A 17,948-nucleotide genomic window follows, 5' to 3' on the forward strand; every position below is an offset into this window, starting at 1 on the left:
CTCTGTTTGTTATCCTCCCTGTTAAACCTTGGAAAATCCATTTTTTGCCAGGATCATTTGCTGTTGTTCCTCCCTTTGGGGAAGATGCTAATTGGCTGTTTATCATCTGGTCAGAAAGGGGAATTGAATATTGCCTGAATGAGTCACACAGCCTGCTGGAATTCATGCCAGCCCTCTCCTTAAATTGAGAAGGTATGCACAGCACACACCTGAGCAGAGACACTTCACAAGTAAGGCTTCTTTTCAGTAAAGGTACCTGGCTCATGTCTCCTATTCAACAGAGACTAAAACTTTACAGAATCAGCCATTGGCAGCACTCCCAGGATATTTTTCCATTCGCACATATTTCTAAAAATGTCAACGCCAGTCTAACCATTCTCATCTGGGAAGCCTGACATCAGATGTACATTAGCCTGGAAAAAAAAAAAGTCCAAAATGCAAGCCCCTTCTAAAAAGGAAAACAAATTCAAAGTATGTTGCGTTGGCTCCTGCCTCTGAGCTCTACGCAAATAACAGGAGGAAATTTTACAGTGTGATTTTACACCAAAGACAATTCAATAAGAAAAAATCAGACAAGGCAATAGTATGGGTTCAGGAATGAGAAGTGGATGGTGCGTGAGTTTCTTGTTCAAGCTTGATTCCTGTATGTTTGCGTTTGTTACCCAACAGCACACAAAAAATGTCCCAGGCAGGGCCTTAAGAGCCAGGATGCTTTCTTCACAGTCCTGGAATTAAAACCAGGCAGCTAAACAACACTACATCTGACTGTGGGAGAGTTTCCCCAGGGAGGAAGCATTTTGGCTTGAGCATTTTGTTCCAGTCATCAGCCTCCAATTATTTTCTCTTCCAAATTCAGACCCTTCACACACCTTCCCAGCATCACCTGTTTTGCCTGAGAACCTAGTGCAGACGAATGAGACATGCTGTGCTGCCATTTTGCTAGCTGAGTTCAGGCAATAAGCAATATTGTTTCCACACTCTCTTCTCCCCACAGCACATGCTGTCAGCATGCTATCCCTGTAAGAGAGATCTCTATTTAATTTGGTCTGTCAAGACTCAAGGAAAACAAACGGTATGACTGCGGCCCTCGAGTCCATCTGAGTAGGATTCCTGCAATGGAGTAGATGTTGACTTGTAGATTAGTAGAACTAATCCACAAATACAGAGTGAATAGAGATCAGGATGTGCTTCTGAAATATTTTAAATATATATTTCACTGTCCATGGATGCTGCAAAATGACTTTACAACTTCTCTCTCTAGGGGAAATAAATAGAAAGCCCCCCCTTCCTTACTGGCTCCAATGGGGATTTTGTCCATTGCCTCCAAGATGAGTTTGGCTCTTGAATTATACTTTTACTTTCTTGGCAATCTACATGTTATTTACATGTCCATTTTAAGTAGGTATCCTGTGCCTAAATATTAAATAATACATAAACATGATAAACGGAGGTTTTAACCTTAATTGTTGTCGAAACAGACTTTAAAGACTGATATCCTGCATAAAAAGTTTCATCAGACACTTCCCAGATGTCAGACCTCAGCATTCCAGACCCCAGGTTTTGGTGGCCTTTGCTGTAGTCACCTAAGACATGACCCCCACACTAAGCTATCTGCCCACCCATCTGCTGGAGAAAACCACCTCCACAGCAGAAATCCCTCAGCTGGCAAGTTCTGTTGTCCAGAACATTTACCAGCATCAAACAGGCCCTCAGTACTCAGAAGTCTTGTCCTGCCAGTCCTACTGAAGGATGACAACCTCTCCCAGAGGAATGAGACAAAGGAGAAAAATGAGTCATCAGGAGAAGGACAGTGTTCAGTGGAAGCTCAATGGGATGCTTGGGTATACAAAAACTAAAAAATAAAACCCCATTGATAGGTTCACTTGCCCTTAGCGGCCCCTTCAGAGGGCCTTGCCAATTTGTTGGTGAGGCTGACAGCATTAACATCTTAAATTATTGCAGTTAGACCTGCAAAATCCACAAATTACAGTGTCCGAAAAGATGTCAAGTGGAATTTTGCTCCTAGACATGCATACTTCTTCCCAGTCTGACTGAACTTAACTAATATTCCAGTCCCTGGGGACCGCAGCAGAGCAACTGCTGGCATATAGATTCACCTTGAAGTTAAAGAAGAATTCTAGTGGTGGCTTACTTCCTGCCTGTGCTGGGTGGGCCGTGATTTCCACAGCACTAGAAGCAGTAATACAGTTACACATGCTTGTAACAGTTTTGTTTCCAGTATTACATCCGAAATCCCAATGCTTTGTAAAGGAAGCCTGGCGATGCTTTCAGACCAGTCCTTACTTGCACGCACGTTTTTCTGAGGCTATCTCCACGGATTTAGAGAAGTCAAAGCCATTTGGAAGCTGACAATGCTCAGAAAGTACTTATCTGTTTTGATCTTTAGCTACTCTCCTTTACATTTGCAATTAGTTTATTACCAAATTATCCTTTTAGCATATATGCAAAGGGAAGCAAACTTAACCCACAGTTTGTGTCAGGTACAGGCCTTGTCTGTGTCAGGTACAGGCCAAGCAAACATCTGCAGACCATTCATGTGAGGCTGAGCATCAATTTGGGAAGGAGGCTGGCCTCAGTAAATCTCTGCAGGTCTCATCCTGCTTGAATTTCTTTGAATGCAGTTAGAAGTGTATCCCCAACCTCTTATTTTGTTGTTTGTTTGTTTGATTTTTTTTAATTTCCAGTTATTTTCTAGTGCAGCCTGCCAGATGGCAAGAACAGGGGATGTGCTTGGCTACCTGGGCCTCAACTGCATCACAGTTCCTAAGCAGAATTACAAGATGCAGTGACTGGAACACAAGGTATAGCCTACACTAGGGCTGTGCAGACAGGAAAATCAGAAAAAAAAGAAAAAAAACCCAACACTATTCTGCTCTTACTGTCAGATTCACTTGTGCTCCTCCATTTGCACTTGGAAATGTTGGGGTTCTGTGGGGTGACTTGTAGTATAGTTGCATACACATGAGCTCAGGTGGAAGAAGAATTAGAGGAGAAGAGATTTCTGCAGAAATAATTTGCTCAATGAATAGAGATACTATTTTTTAAGGCAAGAAAGTGTAAATGTGCAAAGCTTTTAATATACGCCAAGAAATTTCCTGAGGGCAAGATTCCATGTAGCATCAAAACAGAGCACACTTCTCAGCCTTGTGTGAATTGCTCAGGCATTATCTACGCTTGTCAGTTAAACAGTCTGAGGGAATGTTCCCAGGCAATTAATTTATCAGAATCAACTATACTGTTAAATACTACTGGTCACACTTCTAAGCCTGTACCAGAGAGCTCTCTCCCAAATACCTTCAAGGCACCATCTGGGAATCAGCACAGGCCAGGAACTGAGCCCATCAGGCAGCCTGCCTCCAGCCACCTTGTTTTAGAGGGACAGTCTAATAGTATGAACACAGGCTGTTGCATGCCAATTGACCTCAGTGCCAGAGAAAGGTCCTGGGCACATTTAATTTTCTAATATAGATGCAGTCAGGATGTCTATGAGAATTCCTATCTCCTCCTTAGTCAAATATCTAACTTCCTTATTAAGAACAGAAGCTACCCCATTTTCCACTAGCATGAAGCAGTGCAAATTCCATTTTGAAATGCACAGTGTTTCCAAGCCTTCCAAAGAGGTTTCTTTCTCATGCTCCAAAATTCTATGCTCCTCAGCCTCTGCTCCACTACCAGCATGCATCACTGAGACCCTTCTTACATCACCTGGTATTCTTCCAGCATCTGTTTAAGATGTTTTCAATTCAAAACATCAAGAAGACAACTAAAATTTCGGGGGGGGGGGGGGGGGGGGGGGGGGTGGAAATCCCCCAAAACCCAACCAGGACAAGCTTGTGAACACTCTATTAGGCAGCCAAATAAATTCTGCTATCATAGAAAAACTCTCAGACCAAGTTAGAAAATTAATTAGCTTCTGATAATAAATAACACCTTTCCATTGTGTAATAACAACAGCAAAATTACTGCAATAGTTTACCTGTTGCAACTACTATATGTGAGCAAGCTATGCACACCTGTCAAGGCTCCTCTGTGCTTCACACGTCATAGATAAGGCCACTGAAGAATTGGTGCTGTTCTCAGCTCCAGAGAAATCCAGGTTGAAATGCCTTGGCTACAGAGTTTTTGCCCACAGGGAGGTTTGGGGCATCTCTAAGTATTCAATGCACTGGCAGCAGAGACACAAAAGTTAGCATCTTAACCCAAGGAACAGGTCATTTTGAGATACCCTGTGAGGCAAGCAGGTGATGGGAATCTGAACAAAATTTTGCTGTTTACAGGGACTTACTCCCCCAAGCCTGCAGGAAGATGCCAGTCTCTGCTCTGGATCCACACTTCAGCACACTCTCCTAAAGACAAGTACCTGTATCCTTTCTTTCAAAGAATGGAGCAGACTATTTAAACATGATCCTGAGAGATATTGTGTAGGTTTTTTGCCAGGCAGCTGAAATCCAGAAACAGCTGTGGGAGCCACCATCCCTTTCAGGCAAACACCCTGGTATCTCAGCTATAGATTCCTGCTCTTCCTTTTGCTTCTTGTTTGGCTCAAATAATGTTGTCTCCTTCAAAGCACAGTGGCTAAGCTTTAGCTTGAGGGCATTCCTTCCCAGAACAATCTTTGTCACTCTCCAGACTGACTGTTTCTTTGCATCATTATCTTGCATGGACAGAATTTCTCAGCACGTTAAAGATTTTATTTCCTAATTAAAACATTCAAAGATATAATTGCATAATGATAAAATAATAATAACAACACATATTTTCACATTAATCTTTCTTTAAATAAGACTCTTATGCCATACTGCCTTGACAATTATAGTGTCTTCTGAACTAAGGAACTCATAAAATTTCCTCTGCAAATTTGCATTAAAGCCTTCCCTCAATTACACCCCCTCAGATTTTCAAATGATTCTAAACAAGACAGAAAAAAATTATAAGGCTACACTGCTTAAATAATTCAAATTATTTTCAGCTGCTCTTCCCAATCACATGCATTTCTACTTAGAATTAAAGAGGGAGGAGGGAGAGGAAGAGGAGGTGGAAGGGGTTTTAAATTCATTGAAGTTGCTTGAGAGAATTAAGTATGGTAGAATCTAACTAATCCCTACTAACACTGGAGGGAGCAAAGAAAACCCTGGTATGGATTTGAGAGATTTTTCTGGAGGAATTACTAAGTGCTAGGACACCACCATTGACGTGTAACCATATAAAGGAAGGAATTTTAACATTACCAGCCTCTGCTCTCTGTATGTACCTGAGACCCCTAGATAGCTGTGCTATCAATCTAGTATATTTAACTTGCATCTTTTCCTCCAATATCTTCATACAAACTGCAGCTGTGAATGTGAGTAGTTATTATGCAACTGTATTCTCGTGAGAAGAGCTGCAAGGTTTCATTGCACTCCTCACCTACAGGAAACAGAGCACATGGAAATGCTGCTGCCTGGCCTGGGTTGGAGACATGATGTGACAGAAGAGAACATTACTTCAACAACAATATCTCCAAATTGGCTTTGTCAGAAAACTGGAGGAGGGTAGAATTACCACCATCTTGAGAGGGGAATTATTACAGGTTTCCATCCAAGGTGACTTCTCTAGCAACACACTTTCTTATGTCAATTTTAACACAATCGGCTATAACGACCCATCCATCTGCAGCTGAAGGGAGGCAGCTGTAGAACGCCCAGCACTAATCATACCTACCATGTCCAGCAGCAGCACAGCTCTGCCACTTACTGCTCTGCAGTAATGACTGCTACCACTATGAAATATACTGTGTGACAAAAGCAAAGGGAGGAAGTGAACACTGAGGTGCAAATCCAAAGTGTAAGAGCCAAGGTATTCCAAGAACAAAATAACTGGACTTGGAAGAGATGGCAAAAATGCATATCACCCATATTTTCAAAAGCAACTCTTCATCTTGAATATCTGCATCTTCTCAGATAATATCAGTGAAGACTGAGGAACTCTGGGTCTACGTCATTACTCATGTGAAAGGGACTACAATGGGTGACATAAACTACAGAGGAGAAAACAAAACAATGTTTATAAAAAACGTGCAGTTATCCCTAGCTGCTTAAAAGCTGTTTCCCGCAAGATTGCAACTGACCGTCTCATTCATACTGTAGGTAAAACATGGAAACGAGACATATCTTTATTTTTGTCTTCTGCATGTCAGACAAGGGTTACAACCTGCACTGATTTAATTGGAGACATCCTCCTGATGATGGTGAACATGACTCAATTACTAATACAGAACAGAATTTGCAGATTACTTTTGGTAAATTCTAAATTCTATCGGGAAAATTATTAATTCTGCAGTAATCATACAGACTATGTGCGCTGGGAAGCCCATGATCTAATGGAAACACTTTGTTGCCATCTAGGAATATCACTTACTTTACTATTAGATTAGGTCATTTCTGGAAACCAGGTCAATTTGCTGAAAATGCAAAGTAACATTGTTCCATTGGAAAGGATAACCTCATTTTAACTTCACACCAAGTCAATAAGGAGAAATTCACTGAAAACAAAGAATGTTGCACCTCTTTCAGAACAATGGAAACAAGATTGCAGTCAGAGTCACTGGATTTTAATAGCTCTGTTTTGGATTCACCAGGCATCAAACAGAACAACATTCAGGTATCTGTCCCTAGCACAAAGTTCTTAAAGAAAGCCCCAAAGCTGGGGATGCAAAGCTAGTCCTAAGTTGGACTACCTGTTCATTGTGCCCCGGAATGGGATTTTAGAATGCAGAATAGCAAACTCCTTGCTGAGTCAGATTCATCACATTCACAAAAACATGAGATTACCTTACAGAGGCAGCTGAGCTCTCATTTCAAAGAAAAGTGGCACACAAGCTGGTGCAGGCACAGAATCAACTGCCATACATTTACAACAGTGGGGGACAAACCAAACTTAGGCAGTGCTGATACTGTGGTGGGGATCTGGAACTGTAGATAATGCGTTTGATCCTCAGGCGATTCCAACCAAGCCATGCCAACTATACAAACATGCTTATTTGCAGTACTTACGAAGAGAAAAATGAGCTTTTATTGTATCCCTTGGTATTACTGAGAAAACAAAAATGTTCCCAGGCAAACAAGCCATCTTCAGCGCACTGGTTCACAACAGCTCTGGGTCTGCCTCTGGTTTTGCCTTTTTCAGCCCTGGTAAAAATACAGTATAGATACCTGGGAACCAAAAAGTACCAAATAAGGACACTGCTAGATTGCAGAAGCAAGAAAGCACTGCAATACATATACTAATTATGTATGAAAGCTGTTCTTTTTCTTTAAACAAGTTGATACTTATTTTTGCAACTTCTAATTCCAGTTAATTCTTTGGTCATATTGTTATGAGCTTTACTTTTTTCCTATTCCAATTAACATAAAGCTTCTAATTTCCTATGATTTTAATGATACAATGCCCATATTTTTTTACAATGTTGTATCATACAAATATGAGGGGTGTTCTGGCCAATGGACCCACAGGTAGTTACTGGAGAATTTCTGTGTTTATTCCTACTGTAAGTTCACACACTGGTATCAGTATGACCCAGGTTCACTGAAGAGTATCAGCACCATTAGGTCCCAAATTAAGATAAGAGCAACAGAAATTTAACAAGCTGACAAGGAAAACTGGGGAGCAGTTAATGCATACAGCAAGAAAGTAACAAAAAAACCAAAACCATAAACAAACAAATACACAAAAACAAACAAAAAACCCAAAACAAACAAACAAACAAAAAAAAAGAAAAAAAAAAGCCCCAAAACAACGCAAAACCAAACCTTACAAAAGTTACAAACACACTGAATGGCATACTCTAAAAAATATTTTGTGGTGCTGAATACAACATAAGCCTTGGCAGAATGATTTTGGAACAAAGATTTTGATTTTTTATAGTCTATATTATTACAAAGACCGTTTCTATTTCATTTTATAAACATTCGTAGCTAAGTTAGCCTATGGAGGGAGGTTAGTGAAACTGGAAACACAATGCCAGGCTGAAGCTGAACCAAAGGCAGGCAGATGCTCTTAAAGCTTTATCTCGCAGTTTCCTTGCTGCCCCTCCGTCCTGAACAGCATCAACCTTGTTATTAGTAAGGTGTCTCCAACACACTGACTGCCATAAAATATACCAGTCCCATCACTGGCCAAGTAGCAAGGCCAAAGTCTTCATTATGTCTCTAAAGCCCTCCTGTCATTATACCCTAAGGGTGGCAGCAATCTGCCTGCAGCCCCTTGTCAATTTTCACTACTGGTCAGAATATCTTGCCAAATTACCTGAACAAATTTCAGCTGGGTAGCTAACATTCCTCCCTATGGCTCAATGGCACTGTTGCATGCCACGAAGCAGTCTCCCTGTTTTACCTCAGAACCAGCTTCACTGATAGGTTTCAGAAGAGGAAGGCTTTTTGCATACATACACGTTTTTGTGAAAGTGCACTGATACTTGTTTTGTTACCTAACGAGGTGAATGGCAGTGCGTGGAGAAGGGAAGCTCCTTCAGAGCAGTGCTCAGTGTGCTGTGAATCAAGAGCCCCCATCATCACCACCACCACCACCACAACAGTGTTTGCAGCACAAGGGTCCAGGGAAGAGCCAGCAGAAGTGCCATTTTCTTCTTACAGAGTCCAAATAAAAAGCGCACACAAAACAGGGATTTGTTCATGCTGCTCAAAGCAGCATTAACTCTCCCTCTGTGTTCAGTGACCCCACCAGATGGGTCACAGTGCACAGATGCTGGCATACAGCCCTTGCTTGCAGAGCCAAGAGCCATGCAGGAGACCAGAAAGGAGACCAGAGGGTGAATCTCTCTCCTCCCTCCCCTCCCTCCCTGACATCTCACATTTTAGATGTCCCAGTCCAGCCAAGCGCACTCACTTTTGTGCCACTCCTAGCCCTCTCCCCCTTTGAAAGCCTCATTCTTCCCTTCCACAGCCTTTTCTTTACGATGTCTCTATACAGATCATTGTACCATTGTTCATAAAGCACTAGGAGATGAATGGTGTTACGTAACTGTTAGTTACTGTTTTATCATTTTTTTAGAATGATGGAAAAGTGAAATGGGAATGTAGACTCCCCTTGGGGCCAGGCTAAGCAAACTAAACTTACATTACTGGTGACCCAAAAGTATATCCACTTCAGCATTCCTAAAATGGAAGAATGGAAGGGTAATGCATTTCAGTACATACTGTCCCACACAAAATGACAAACCATTAATAACTATGGCATATAGGCATGTCTGGGGTGAGAAATCTTTCGTGTTGTAGCTCCTAGTCAAAAGAGTTTACAAAAAAAAGTGTTGGGTTTTGGTTTTGAGGTTGTTTTTTTACACTTGCAATAATTTGCTATTCATTAAGCTCTGATATCTTGTGGCTTTTGATATTCCAAAGAGGTTTTATTCAGCTTGCTATTCATTCCAGGTCAGCTAACATAAAATCAATAATGGTTTGGACAGATTTCCTTCTTGTAATAAGCCTAGAATTGGCATACATAGCCTAAATTCTCTTCCTGTTTCACATTTACAGGAGCTTTCTCTGAGTGGTTTGGTTCTTTTTCTCATATTCTTTTGCAGCAGAAATTTGCAGTGGCATGTCACGAGGCTTTTGCACTGTTTGTACCCCAGACACAGATATGAGCTGCCTACTGAACTCAATGAAGCTTCTTGACACTAAAACCAACTACAGCAAAAGCAGGTTCTCACTGCTGAAAAGTTCAATTACACTCTCATCCAGGCCAAAGTTGCAATTCTTCATGCAGGCAATTCTGGTACTCAGTTTGCAACATCAAAAGGACTGCTATGAGTAGTGGCTGCACAACCAGGCACTCTTCCTGTAGTAATAATCTGGTGTTCCGATTACAGTGTCCTACAGCACCACTTGGTTTTAGGCTGACAAACTGTCCCATGTACCTAAATATTTGCACTAAAGTTCAGTGGGAAGTGATGGCTCTAACGTTTCAGCAGAGCATGTAGCTCATATTTAAGTGACAATCTCAAAGACCAGTGCACCTAAAATACCTACTGAACAATGCTTTACTTAAGCATGTGTTTAAAGCTGAGACCATGCTAAGTGATTTGCTGAACTGTGATCTAACCGTGTTTCTGGTCGTATTACTCAGTGTCTGGCAGCAACCTCTCTCATTAGAAAGCAAATCCTTTACTGCCTTATAAGCCAACAGAAATTATGCATCCTTGTAAAGAAGGTGTCAAAGCTGAGTTTGCCTGAACTGTGCTTGACAACTGTTTAGAAAGCCAAGCCAAACCAAACCATTATTTTCAACCATATTTTGAAATAATTGGTTTGCTTTTTATTGGAAAGTTTTGTTGTTGTATTATGGGAAAATATAGCATGATCAAACTGAAAGTCAAGGAATGATTTGACAAACTTTTATAGAACCCTGTGCAGCAAACATGGTATCTTGCTGTCACATAGCTTGATCTTGACTGGGACAAATTCTGCTCTCAGTTATAGCAGGGCACATACGCTGGAATCCAGAGCTGAATTTTGCAGACTGGCTCCAGTGGGAATTTAAAGGCCCCCAGCACCTTGCAGGACAAAGTCCCGTGGCATCTCTGCAAACATGAAGTAGGACTCAACGAGTGGTTGTGATCATCTAAGAGTTCACTGCCACTGAAAAGTGAGGATTTCACTCCTTCCTGCTTACTCACTTCCCCACATCTCTGACCTTCTCATCCCTTCCTTGCACTGGCTCTGGCACTTGCTTACTAACTCACTAATTTGACAGAGAAAGACCTACTTTGCTGTACTTGCTGCACTGGATTTTTTGTCCAGATTAGTGAGCTCAAGCCACTTCTGGAAGAGAAGGCAGCGCTTGCATCTGTACTTGCACAAAGACAGAACCATGTCAGGGTGAGTAACAAAAGGGCGCACAACAGGAGGAAGAAAACTAAAAGGAACAATGAAGACATGGCTTTCCCTTTCCATCAGCAATATGCTTTTAAAATCAGCAAAACCCATTCCCCATAGCCCTGATCTGCTTTCACCTGCATCAGTTTTACATCGGTGTTACCCCACTAATTGCAATAATTACTGTTATTTGTTAATTCAAATCATTAATATCCAGAAGCCCTGGCCATAAGCAGGGCTCCACTGTTAAACAAGGAACTGTATCTACACACTGCCCCTGCTCTTGAGGAGCTGACAGCCTAATTCATCACAAGGTACAACTGGATGAGCAAACTGTGGAAGAAAAAGTGGTCAGGAAGGTGGGGGTAGTAGTTAAGAGGAAGACATGACCAAAATCTTATCCTGAAACACTCATCGAATTGTTTGGTACTTATTCAGGTGGGTCAGATGAATTTAATCACTTAAAGTAAATCTACTTGCCTGAGCAAAAAGCTTCACTGTAAGCCCATCAACAATCTAGCATATGCAACAGGCAATTATACCATTTCTTTATTTCATTTTAGATTCAGCTTCACCAAAGGCCTAATTCTGCATTTCACCTTGATACAAAAACTCCCACTAAAGCAAACGGGAGATCTGCCCGAGTCTGGAGTGCAGCTGGACTAGGCAATTCGTCTGTCAGTCTTGTTGCAGACAGTTTCTCAGCATATTATAGCGTTATTCCCCATCTAAATAAGCAAGCAAACCAACCAAGAAAACAACATCTAAAATTATCGTGAATGATCCTGTTCTCTATTACCAGATCCAACCTCCTTCCCCCTCATGCCTGAGTTTTAGGCTGAGCTCTGTGTGACAGTTCTTTCTACCAAACATGAAAAATACTACTTGCTTGGCACTTACCATGCCTGTTTTGCTGAATAGGAAGGAAAAACATTATGCATTTGGCCATTATCATTGAACAGCATGGTAAGGGGTGGGTAAGCAGAATTTGTGTCTAGATGAGAGAATGTCAAAACACTGTTTTGCAAAGCTGATTTAAATTTATCACAGTACATACATCTGAGGTACTTGCATAAATTATAATCCTGGTTTAGTATTTACTTAGTTGTATTAGAAAATCTGTTAGAAACAAACCTTGAGCGCTGACAATCAAGACTTCTCTTTCTGCTAGTCTTGTTCTGCCACTGTACGTGGTAAAGGCATGAAATATCCTTCAGCAATAAAACAGAAATTTGAGGGGAAAACAGAGATGTCCATTGCAAGAAAAATGATAACACAGCTCTTTGTGTTAAAAGTACAGAAGCAGCTTCATTTCAGTCTTCACTAGTAAGCTGTACAGTGCTGTGTTATCACGATGAAGATACTGTGTCATTCATCTTTCAGCAACATCTTAACTGTAAAATCCACAGCACTGGAAAAGTTTTTGTATGGAAATAAAGGAAAACAAGGATGTGTTTTGATGATAGGTGATGCTTTCCATCTGAGTCCAAGATATAAGCCACGCAATGGTTATTTAAGTAGCACGGCATGCCATGTTAGACTCTTAAAGTGCCGTCTGTTTCCAGTCTATGATAATTAAAAAGTGAATTGTGTACACAAATGGAATGGATACATAAAGGTGACTGATACTCATGCCAAAGTAATCTAGAGCGTACAATGAAAATAGTTTTGCAGATATTGCACTCATATTCTACTTTCTTGATATATCTATTCACTACCTCATGTTTTTGATCTGTTGTGCACTTGGATCGAAACCAGTAACAGCAGACATCAATTTTTTTCTTTTAGTCCCAAATATATAATGAAGGTATAAAACTGTAAAACTACAATAAAAATAATGATAATTAAAAAAAAGCTGCACATACATTTTATGAGTGGGGACAGTAAGCACAGGACTGAATTATTTAGAAATTCTGAAACAGGAAGGTAATTAATAAAATTATTTATAAAGAAGTATATCTACAATATTTAATAATTTAAGGCTCACAAGAAACTAACATATCAATGACAATAGACATTTTCTGCTATAGGGTTAAAAGCACCAAAATCACTTCACATACTACATAACCAGATCTGTACTGATCACAAGTGGAAAACTCTGAAAGTGCTGATCCGCTAATGTTCCTAGTGCTTTAACGATGTTGTATTTCACAGGAATAAGAAATCCCCTTTCAACCATAAATACAGTTATACAGATATAAAATATATTGGAGTAATTTCAATTTGAAACTACAGTACAAAAAACCTCAACCTCCCTCACCCCCCAATCCATTCACTCTTCACACACACATCTCCCAACTCTTTAATACTAAACGTGAAGCAACTGAATTGCTTACAAATGACCCATTTAAAACTGACCACCATTTGCTAAAATAAGTTGCTACAAATTAGATTTTGCACTGTCATAATTTACCAGCTCCTGCATCATGGAGAGTAGCTTATTCTTAGTCTATTTTAAAAATAGGTGACCCTTTGTGTCATGGAAAAAGAACATAAAAACATGTATTCCTGGAGGACTACCCAGGACAGTGATCAATTTATAAAATATAGCCTGATTTAAAAAACTAATTGGTACCAAAAGAATAATTGTAGTAGGAAGTTTCTGACACCAGCAAATCCTTCTGCATCTCTGAACTCTAACCCTCTCCTCTCCTTACAGGTCTGTTTCCCTATTGGTGTCCAGACAGAGAGCATAGAGGGATTTTCTGAGATCTACGTTACTTTTTGCTTTGATATTTGTTTTCTCTAAAGAGTCGGTGCCATTGTTGAACCCCTCACTGTTTTCCAAGTGCACAACAGATTTGTTCAGAGAGTTTCTACTTGATCTTCTCTTCGCATCTCCCCCCCCTGCCGTGCTGCCCTGAGCACTACTGTGTTCATCTTTGAGGACAGCTTGCTCTTCGTGATCAGTCTCTCGGTGGTAGAAGTAATTGAAGTTGGATACAATGACAGGGACAGGCAGGGCGATGGTGAGCACACCCGCGATGGCACACAAGGAGCCCACAATCTTGCCCCCCACGGTGACAGGTCGCATATCCCCATAGCCCACAGTGGTCATGGTTACCACTGCCCACCAGAAAGCATCGGGGATGCTGGAGAAATGAGACTCGGGGTCATCTGCCTCAGCAAAGTAGACAGCACTGGAGAAGAGGATCACGCCAATAAAGAGGAAGAAGATGAGGAGGCCCAGCTCCCTCATGCTGGCTTTCAAAGTCTGTCCCAAGATCTGCAGCCCCTTGGAGTGCCTGGAGAGCTTGAAGATCCTGAAGACTCTGACCAGGCGGATGACTCTGAGGATGGCCAGGGACATGGCTTGCTGCTGGCCACTACCCCCATTGCTACTGCCAGCCCCAGGCTGCTGCTGCTCATGGGCCAGCTCAGTGCCCAGAGTGATGAAGTAGGGGATGATGGCCACAATGTCGATAATGTTCATGATGTTGCGAGAGAACTCAGGCTTGCTGGGGCAGGCGAAAAAGCGGACGAGGAGCTCAAAGGTGAACCAGATCACACAGGTAGTCTCGATGATGAAGAAGGGATCAGAGAGGCTACTGGGTGGCTGCACAGGTGGGGAGTCCCTGGTCGTGCCATTCAGACCTCCACTTTGTGGGGGCAGGGGCACGGGCAGCTCCCTCTCGTCCCTGAATTCTGGCAGGGTCTCCAGGCAGAAGGTGATGATGGAGATGAGGATGACCAGCACGGAGACGATGGCGATGGCCCGGGCCGAGCTAGAGCTCTCGGGGTACTCAAAGATGAGCCAGACCTGGCGCTGGAACTCATTGCGGGGCAGGGGCTTCTCCTCCTCCTTGATGAAGCCCTCATCCTCCCGGAAGCGCTCCATGGCCTCCTCGCCCAGCTGGTAGAAGCGGATCTCGTCGGCAAAGACGTCAATGGAGACATTGACCGGCCGGCGGAGCTTGCCCCCAGACTGGTAGAAGTAGAGGATCCCGTCGAAGCTGGGCCGGTTGCGGTCGAAGAAGTACTCGTTGCGGAGCGGGTCGAAGTAGCGCATGCGCTTATCGGGGTCCCCCAGCAGCGTGTCGGGGAACTGGTTGAGGGTGCCCAGCTGGGTCTCGAAGCGCAGCCCCGAGATGTTGATCAGCACCCGCTGGTGGTGCATGGCGCCTTGGGTCGCCGCCGCCTCCTCCTCCTCGTCGCCCGCCGCCGCCATGGCCATGCCCCGGCGGTGCCCCCCCTCCTCCGGGGGGCCCATCTCCGCCGCCGCCGTACCGGGGCGCGGGGCGCGGGGCGGCGGCTGGGGCGGCGGTTGGGGCGCGGAGGGGGCCCCGCGCGCCGCCGCCCGGCCGTTGGTGCTGCCCGCGCTGCCGCTGCGGCGCCTCCCGTCGTCTTCCCGGGGGGCCGGCGGGGGCTGCTCCCGCTCCTCGTCCGCAGCCGGCGGCGGGGCGCCCTCCTTGCCGTCGCTCAGGCGCGGCGCGGCGGAGCCGGCGATGTGCAGCAAGTTGCCCCGCCGCCGGACCCGAGCGCTGCCGCCGCCGCCTCCACCGCCGCCGGCCGCCGCATCCTCGCCGCCGGCGATGGCCGTGGCGCCGCCGTTCTCCAGAGTCACCAGCGCGATCTCCATGGGCAGCGGCGGCAGGAGGCAGGCGCGTCTGAGGCGGCGGGCATGCTGCGCTCGCCGCCCCGCCGCCGCCGCCGGCCACCTCCGGGCGGCCGCCCTGCCCTGCCCTGCCTGCCCTGCCTGCCCTGCCCGCCTCCGCCTCACTGCGCGGCGGCGCGGGGCCGAGCGCGGCCCGGGGGAGCCGCCCGGGGACCCGGATATGAACGAGCGATCATTATATTATGGTCGCTTGACGTCAAAGAGGATCCCTTCTCCTCCGCGCCCCCGCGCAGGCGGCGGCAGCCTCCCCCGGGCACCGGGATGCCGACCCCCGCCCCGCCCCGCCCCGGAGGGCGCTCCGCACCGGGCTGGGTCACGCCGCGGGCAGCGGATCTCACCCGCGGGGAGCGCGACGGCCCCGGCGGGGCGGGAGCCGCCGATGCCCGCAGGTGCCGCCGGGCCGCCGCGCCGGGGGAGCCTTGGCGGCGGGGCCGCCCCGGGGCAGGGGGATGACGGGCGCAGGGGCCGGGGCGGCGGCTGTGCCCGGGTAGGGGGCGTGGGGCGCCCCCCGCCGCGCTGCACCCGCCGCCGGGGATTACGGTGCGGCCCCCGCACGTGGATTACTCGCTAAGGGGATTGCGCGCAGCGGGGGGTCTGGCTGTAAACCCCCACTCACCCAGAATGACAATCATAATCGAAAGACCCGGGGGATTCCTGGCGCCTCTTGGCGTGCGGCCCCCACCCCCAGCCCTACTCACCCCCAGCGTAATGAGAACAAAGGGAGAGACTGGGTATTTTGCTTTGCTTTGCTCTGCCCTCCCCCCCCCTCCCCCCCCCCCCTCTCCCCCCCCTCTCCCCCCCCAGTTTATCATGGAATTGGTGCAGCTGCAAAAGGTGCTTCCAAAGCCAGCAGGCAACAACATTTGTACCAGGGTAACTTCATGCTGGCGTTTGCAAAGGGGGACTGTACTTTCCCTTTGATACATTCTTAAACCCGGTCAAGGCTGATACGTTTCAGTAGATGCACGTTTTATTAGAGAAAAGGAACTGAAGCAGCCTTACACAACAACTTCAATTGCAGTTCAGTAATATAATCAGCGCTAAGATCTTATTTTCTATATTCAAACCATGAACTCATCTACTCTATTCAAGGTCTACAGGGGAATATACTAAATATGTATACAAATACTGTTGGATTAAAACCTATATATATATATAACACTTCACTCTTGTGGAGCTTCTGGGTTTCTAATAAAATCAAGTATAGAAAATATTAAGTGAAAAAACATTTTGCCAGAAGTTGGCATCACTGCAGTGGCAATTTTACTGAATCCATAGTTTACCTAGATACACCAGGATTGGTGAGTTTTCACTTAATTTAAAACATTACCTCTGTGTATGAAATATGCCTAAAGATATTAACAACAGTGCCAAAACAGAAAACCGTAATTATATAAAATGGTAATTCTAAGTGATGATTTGCCCGAGACATGGTCATGTTCTATAATGTGCCTCTGAGAACTGAGCGCAGAATCGCTGACCTGTTCTGCCACTGTGCCTGTGAAGTAAAAGATCACTTTATTCACACAAGTAATTCCTCGAAGCAAAAGTTTTCTAGAGCACCCCTTTGGAAATAATGGCTCTTTTATTTACAGTTATTTAATAGAATAATGTATCCAACCTGAAAAATGTAGTATAATATCCTTTAGGACTAACAAACTGATAAATAGAGACACACCTGTGTACCCTGACAACTAATGCCTGATCTGTTATCGATGCATGTAAGGGATTATAGCCAGCGGAAGGGCTTGCACACTGGAAAATTATTCTGTTTTCCCAGCTCTGTCAGCTCCTCTAATGCAAGATATTCTCCCTCCAAACCTTGCCGCAGGAATAATCATTTACTTCAAGAGGAAACATGCCTGGACAAGTCATACAGATCTCTCAAAGGCAATGCCAGTCAGAATTAATAATATGCACCTCAGGAACTGTGACACCTTTCTATTGCAACAAACACCTTTGGAGTTTGCTCAATGACTATGTCCCTTTCACAGGTCTGGTAGCAGGCAGGCATCCACAGACACTCAGCTGTGCTTTTACCTGCATACAAATATAATTGGTAACACAACATAAAACAGATGACTTGCCAGCACCTGTGCCTGCTCCCTCACCTCTGTACTTTTTGTCATTTAGCCTGCTGTTCCTGCATGTATTTGAACATACAAACCCTTGTACCCATCTGCAAAACTGCCTTCCAGGGACCTCCTACCGCAAGGGTTACATTTTGCTTTTGCTTGCAATCACGCTGTATTTATGTGACCTGTCACTTCATTAGGTGAGTCCCCACGGGCTGGAGAACAAACCCCAGCCCCCTAGAAGGACATACACATGCTAAGCATCACAGATCTCCCGGCTCTTTCGAGCACCCCTCACAAAATCCCCACATCCATCCATTCTCAACCCTCTTCCTACACTTCCCTTCTCAATCACAGAGACATTTT

General features: G+C 44.6%; 1 protein-coding gene across 3 annotated transcripts in view; it reads right to left on the reverse strand.

Moving 5' to 3' along the window:
- Positions 1-15,590, reverse strand: part of LOC119148868 (potassium voltage-gated channel subfamily A member 5-like) — a 29,066-nt gene extending 13,476 nt beyond the window's left edge. For 2 of the 3 annotated variants that reach the window (XM_037389490.1, XM_037389488.1), the window contains exon 1: positions 12,027-15,590. In XM_037389490.1, coding sequence (XP_037245387.1) covers positions 13,546-15,471 — 1,926 coding nt within the window. In that variant the 5' untranslated portion in view covers positions 15,472-15,590 and the 3' untranslated portion in view covers positions 12,027-13,545. Of the gene's footprint in view, positions 1-7,052; positions 7,188-12,026 lie in introns of all 3 variants that reach the window. The other variant, XM_037389489.1, reaches the window with a different exon arrangement.
- Between the last annotated feature and the right edge of the window lie 2,358 nt (positions 15,591-17,948).

The sequence above is a fragment of the Falco rusticolus genome, chromosome 5 (assembly GCF_015220075.1).
Source record: "Falco rusticolus isolate bFalRus1 chromosome 5, bFalRus1.pri, whole genome shotgun sequence".
Taxonomy (NCBI): Eukaryota; Metazoa; Chordata; class Aves; order Falconiformes; family Falconidae; genus Falco; species Falco rusticolus.